This window comes from Myotis brandtii, unplaced genomic scaffold (genome assembly GCF_000412655.1).
Source record: "Myotis brandtii unplaced genomic scaffold, ASM41265v1 scaffold350, whole genome shotgun sequence".
Classification (NCBI taxonomy): domain Eukaryota; kingdom Metazoa; phylum Chordata; class Mammalia; order Chiroptera; family Vespertilionidae; genus Myotis; species Myotis brandtii.
Genome location: NW_005363468.1, coordinates 866,408 through 873,216, shown reverse-complemented (window position 1 = coordinate 873,216; position 6,809 = coordinate 866,408). Strand labels below are relative to the sequence as shown.

The window sequence follows — 6,809 nt, the reverse complement described above, 5'->3', positions numbered from 1 at the left end:
GCTGGCAGTTAATTTGCATATCGCCCTGATTAGCCAATGGGAAGGGTAGCGGTCGTACGCTAATTACCATGTTTCTCTTTTATTAGATAGGATGTTTACTTGAAAGGTAAATTACACTCTACATTTTCAAGGTAGTAATGTGTAAATAAACCAAAAGTATTTTAACAGTTAAATAATTTTTAATATAATAAACCATTTTAGCATATCAACAACATAAAAAGCTTATTTTATATCTACCTATTAAATTTTACAATACAACCTAAGCCAATTCTTGATAAACAAGTTAACAGAAGATAAAAATTGACTATAAAAATAATAAAAATTCTTACTTGGATATTTTTAAAATTCCAAAATATGGGTTTGGGGGGTTGAGCATCCCTGTAGTTCTAGTTGGTCTGCAGGTTTTATCATGCTTACATGATAATGGATACTAGATGAATCTTAAAGAAAAGCACTTATTCTCTCCCACCAAATTCTCATCCTCTCGTATAGTAATACCAAGAATAAGAGTTTATACCTTAACTTTTAAAGAAATGATTTATAAGTTTCCTATATAAAGATTTCAATTACCTAATAACCATAAAACCACTCATACATAAATACAAAAAAATTACTAAGCACAAAATAAAATATCACTAAAAAACACACACAACAGAATCAAAGATACTTATTTGAATCAAAAGATACCAAACTGATCATAATACTAAAAGGATCCAAGTTACCAAGTAGCAAAAATTCTTGTGCTCTTTTATTCAAAGCACATTCTCTGTAAACTGTCCCATCTCTTTTGGAGGGCTAATGCGGCATAATATACCAAATTTTAAATGACACTTCCAGTAGAAATGTTTACATAAATGCATAAGTAATTTCAAAGACATACGTATCAATATAATAGTAAAAATGAGAAATAAACAGTCCTTTTATAGGAATAGAGTCCAATACAGAGGGTCTTCAAATAATGTCATTTCATTCAACATCATTTCTTTTAACATTCATGAGATGTGTAGGAGCTTAGCTCTTGTTTTTATCAATTAGCCTATGGTAAAATTGGTTTCATTATACATCATTTAGCTTAAGGTGCAGAATCTATTATCAATAACATTAAGTGAGGACTTACTGTACAACCATTCTATGGAATATGATGCAAACATTAGAAAAGATTAAAATAGGGCCAAATGTGTCCACAGCATATACTATGAAATTTTTAAAAAGGAAAATGCAAAACCTAAAGTATGATCAAACATAAATAAGAAGGTTCACAGCATATTGTATATGCAGAATAATAAGTATGTGTATGTATAAAAATATAGTCTGAAATAATATACATCAAAATGTAAATAGTAGTTATATATAATAAAAACAGGGTGATTATAGGGGAAAGTTTAATATACATTTAGCTTGGTTTTATTCCTACTCTACCTTATTTCACAAGGGATATGTATTAATTTTGTTTTAAAAAATTAATAAAAAAGAAGAAAAGCATTTCCCAAAGCCTTTTACTAATAGAACAGATTACCAGCTACATTGGTAAATCACAGTCATATAGTGCCTTACAATTTAAAAAGAATTTTTGCATCCCTTATGTCATTAAAATTCATAATGACGCTATGACATATTTATGCAGGTAAGTTGTGTAAACATCCACAACTAATAAATGAAAGAGCAAGACTTCCTGAACATACCATATTTCAAATACATCATGCTGACTTTCCATTCTACAAAGGTAGCCCCAATAGCATGTTGTATCTTTAAATGTAGAATGGTGATGTCAAGTAGTTCAATAAAGTCCCTAGAGTTAAATATGAAACTTCTAGTTCCTAAAGCAATAAAATAAAACTTCTTGGTCAACACCACCCTTAAGTTATCCTTCACTTTCTAACTCTTTCAGCATATATATTCATTCATACATGATTTATCAGAAAATTGACCAGTTATTTCAGAAATAGCAAGACATGTTAAAATCAGTCACGATCTCTATTTTCCCATTATTTAAAGTGCATGTTATTTGGCCTAGACTGTCAATGCCAATACAAACACAAATCTGAGTTCATAAAGCTTATTGCTATGCTGAAATGACAACTAAGAGGAGTGGCTAAATGCTAAAGCATCAAAATGAAACTGAGCATTGAATAGAAAAGCAGAAATTTAAAAAAATGGCTCACCACTGAGACAGTTCTTGCAAAAGATCTCTTTAAAATGTGTACCGGTTCACTTGTTTGCTGTTTGCCTTTTGAAGCGCTGCCATCACTGGTTGGAAGTCTGAAGGTAGCAGACAAACATAAATTTATGCTGCAAAGGCCAATGACATTTTTCTGTTCATAATATACATTTTTGCAATAATAAAAAATTGAATTATGTATTTAAATATTTTTGTTAGGTAAAATTACAATATGGGGCTTTTAAAAAACATTTTCCAATGCTAAGCAAAATTTTTAGCACCTGAGCATTTCAGCATTTAAATCCCACATTTGTAAGACTGGGGAGTAAAGTATCTCTTACTAGACAACATATGTAACTTATGTTCTTTAGTAATGCCACTACTAAATTCTACTATTTAAAAGTTATTCAACAAGTGTACCCAGAAGTCACCCCAGCAACTTGTTATGTTCATAATACTACATATTACAAATAGTAACTATAATAAAGAGCATAAAAATAAACAAAAATCCCTTCTTGGGTAAATTAAGTTTATACATATCATCCAGATTCTTGAAGTGATTACTAGAAAGGAAGATATAGGAGACAGAGAATCACTGTTCTAGAAGTACTTCCTTTGATTTTTACTACATAAAGTAAGAATGACATTTTTTAGTGAGGTTTTATATCTATTTGCATACTTTATTCTAAAAATTATTGCAGTAAACGTCTACAAGTAGGTGGAGACATACGCCTCCATATATGTATCAATTACCATAATGTAATTAAAACTCTTAAATATTGGTAAAGTACAATAAATATTATACATAAGTTATTATTTGATATATAAAGCAAAGGTAAAAATTTTCAGCAGTAAGGGATTTTCCAATTCACTGCATCACAAGATGAACAAGAAAACATAAGACTGCAGCAAATAAATCAGGCCTACTCCAAAGTCTCCATCTAACACCATAATTTAATTTCTCTAAGACAATTTTATTAGTTTACAACATTCTGAAACTGGTAAAATAATAAAGACATTAAAAATACAGGGTGGGGTAAAAGTAGGTTTTCAGTTGTTCATATGGAAAATAATAATAAATAATGCAAGATAAACCCTGTTTCACAAACAACTGTAAACCTACATCTGCCTTGCCCTGTATAAGTCATTAAAATGTTACTGGCATAATACGAATAATCTGAGTTATGAGGTAAAATTTAAAATTAAGCTTGATGCAGAAAATATTTTAAAATATACAAAACATTAAATGATTTTGTTAAATGCACCAATATTTCTATTATATTAAAATGTTCTGAATGCTTCAAATGTGTATATATTTTATAGTGATCCTAGTTCATTATAGCAAAAGAATAAACCTTATTAATTAACAATAAGTATGCTAAATACCTGTATAGTAATTGAGGTATCTGACCAGCGTTAACATCAGTACCATTATTTGATTTCTTTGAACTCTTAAATTGGAAAACAACCCTAAGAAGAGAAAAAATAACAATGATATCAAAACCAACATGGTTCAGGATTCATTGAAAGTAATAATTCAACAATGTTCCCCCAACATTTTATTAACACCATACCATTTCATACTACTGAAGCTTTGCAATTAATAAACTGTTTTCATAAGCACTGTCAAATTTTATAACACGTATATATTTCTTTTTTTTATGGTTTCCAAACTCCCACTATCATTGTCACTTTCCTCTATATAATTTCTATTTTAGTAATGTAATGTAACACCCAGAAATATACACAAATGCCACCTGACAAGAGCTAAGAATTGCAGTGCCATTATCTCCCTACTCATTTTTTTTGGTTGATTTTTCTTTGTTAAATGGCATTTAAATATATAAAATAAATATCAAAAATATAAGTCTTTGTTTTACTATGGTTGCAAATATCAAAAAATTTCTATATGTGACACGGCACCAGAGTTAAGTTAGGGTTTTTCAAAATGCTAACACGCCGAGCTCAAAAGATTCGCCATCACTGGTCTAGACTTTAATTTGGTATAAGATTATATGAATTTAATTTTAGAAGTCATATTATGCTCTAGCCTTACTAAGATTTTATCCTACCAAAAAAACTTCTGAGATTTCTAAACAATATTCCACTACCAAAAATGAGAGCTGCTTAAAGAACACTTAAACATTCCACTTACCCATCATCTGTGGTGATAGAAGCTTGTCCATGAGATCCACAGTCACTGCTGGGTCCTGACACTCGAGCCCAGGCTACGTACCACCACCCAGCTTGCAGAAGAACTGGTTCATCAAACATCATTGCGTATTTTTCTCTGCGAAAAAAAATAGTGAATCAAAAACAATGCCTTTGCATTTCCACTACAAACATTTGTTTTTAAAATCCTTTATAAATAAAACATGAAATCCATTGCATTATAAGACCTGTGTCAAGTATTTAAAACCCTTTATTTAAAAATGCCTAGACAAGAACACAAATAATATTTACTTGTGTTGTGGTCATAACATGACATTTCTTCCTCCTCCATCTTGAATTCTAAAACTTGCTTAAGTGCTATAAAACTTTTATATTAAAATAAGACCAAATTTTTAAAAATTGTTTTAAAAAAAAACAGTAAAGCCGACTACCTCCCTCCAAGTGTGTTATAATTAAGCAGATATTATATGCATGACGTTAGAGTATACAGTTGATCTGAATTATGGCCCAGTATGACTATTTGACACTATATATATAATGTTAGGTAGTAAATAATTGTATCGCATCAATAGAGCATTAGCATATTAGGTGTTTTCTAAGCAATGCATAAAAATAAAAGTGTGCAAAATGTATGTATAATATTTTCATCTTATCTTCAATGTAGAAATACTATTATTTTTAATGCGGCATTGTTAAAAGCAACACATTATCTAATATATAATTTAATTTCTCAAGTATGTGATCACTGATTACTTAAAACTTCCTTTTAAAATTATGTTTACTTATTTATAATGAATTTTTCACATTAAGTATCTGAAAGGACTACACTGAATAATGAAGAAATCATTACCTAGCAGCACAGTCATAAGCCAGCACATCAGTCTCTGCAAGAAGGTCTCCATCAGTTTCATGATCTCCTCCATCAGGACCCAACTCAAACAGCTGGGGAAAGGGGAAAAACATACTGTGCTCAATCTTTCGGTCACATAAATCTGCTGAATAATATGCTCATAATTTTGCATGTGTCAATATTTTCTGGACACTGCAAAATGTGAAAAATCAGAGCACCTATTTTTAAACGTTATTAAGTAAAATATACAGACATATATAATTAAGTTAAGAAACACATACCATGACTTACAGTCTATATTAATCTGTTTTCCTTCCTATTCATTTATTTAATGTCAAGTGCTCCAAATAGTTCTGTACCAAATATAAACCTCTGGAGGAGAGAAGTTTATAATTTGAAAGAGAGCACTCAACCAAAGTATATATCTAAGTGAGGTTGAATCTTGCTTCAACATTTACTAGCTGAGAGATCCTAGGAACCAGTTTTCTTATCCATAAAAAAGAGATGGATACTAACACAGCCTACTTCAATAATAACTGTGAAAATTAAATGGAATAATATTTGTGGAAAAATGCTCAGAAAAATGCCCAGCAAAAAAGGCTAGAAAATGTTAGCTATGGAGAGAGAGAGGAATAATAGAAAATAAAAATCCTTAAAAACACAGGTAATGAAAAAACAGTTCAAAATAATATGGCATGGGAAAAGGAGAGATGAAGAGTGTGAATAAAATGGTTATAAAAAAAGGAGAGGACACAGAGTCTCTGAAAAGGAATAAAAGAGAAGATATCAAATTAGCAAAGGTTATGAGATCAAGTAAAAATAGAGAATTATGAGGAAGAGTTTATTTTTTTAATGAACTAATACATATAAAAAATTCCCTATTTCTCTGAAGAATTATAGCAGGCAAACTATAAGAAAGGTGGATAAAATACTCAGAAGGAAAAGAAAGGAGCATTAAAATTTACTGCACAATTATTGTGTGCATGTCTTGATTTTTCAATTATACGCTAACTAGAGGCCTGGCGCACAAATCCGTGCGCAGGTACGGTCCCTAGGCCTGGCCTGCGATCAGGGTCTTCCCCAGCTACCTGCAGCTGGCCCCACCCCCTGCCGCCACCCACCCCTGGTTCCCCGTTTTCCATTGGGTGATTGGAGCCAGGGGGAGGAACCAAGAGGTCAGCCGTTCCACCCACTCGCCGGCCCCACCCCACGCTGCCACCCTCCCCGGATCCCCATTTGCCATTGGGCAATCGGACCTTGACGGCTGGGGGAAGGGACCAAGAAGTCAGCCGCTCCTGCCTGCTCGCCGGCCCTGCCCCCTGTGTGTGGGGCGACTAGTGGGGGGAGGGGGGGGCTTTGGCCTGGCACCACCCAGGTCCCCTGCCATCCACTCCAGGTTCCATGTTCACCATTGGGCGATCAGAGCCTACTGGCCAGGGAAAGGGACCGAAAGGTGGTCAGTGCACCTCACAGTGACTGGTCGAGTGGTCGTTCTGCCGTTAGGGTCAATTTGCATATTACCCTTTTTATTATATAGGATAGAGGCCCAGTGCATGGGTGGGGGCTGGCCGGCCTGCCCTGATGGGGGCCCTGGATTGGGGTTGGGGTCCTTGCTGAGGGGTGGGGCTG

General features: G+C 33.1%; 1 protein-coding gene across 1 annotated transcript in view; it reads right to left on the bottom strand.

Moving 5' to 3' along the window:
* Positions 1 to 6,809, bottom strand: part of MYCBP2 (MYC binding protein 2, E3 ubiquitin protein ligase) — a 300,054-nt gene that overhangs the window by 152,275 nt on the left and 140,970 nt on the right. Inside the window, exons 30-33 of the mRNA XM_014544063.1 lie at positions 5,181 to 5,272; positions 4,314 to 4,448; positions 3,545 to 3,628; positions 2,163 to 2,259 (exon numbers count right to left, since the gene is read on the bottom strand). Coding sequence (XP_014399549.1) covers positions 2,163 to 2,259; positions 3,545 to 3,628; positions 4,314 to 4,448; positions 5,181 to 5,272 — 408 coding nt within the window. The remainder of the gene's footprint in view (positions 1 to 2,162; positions 2,260 to 3,544; positions 3,629 to 4,313; positions 4,449 to 5,180; positions 5,273 to 6,809) is intronic.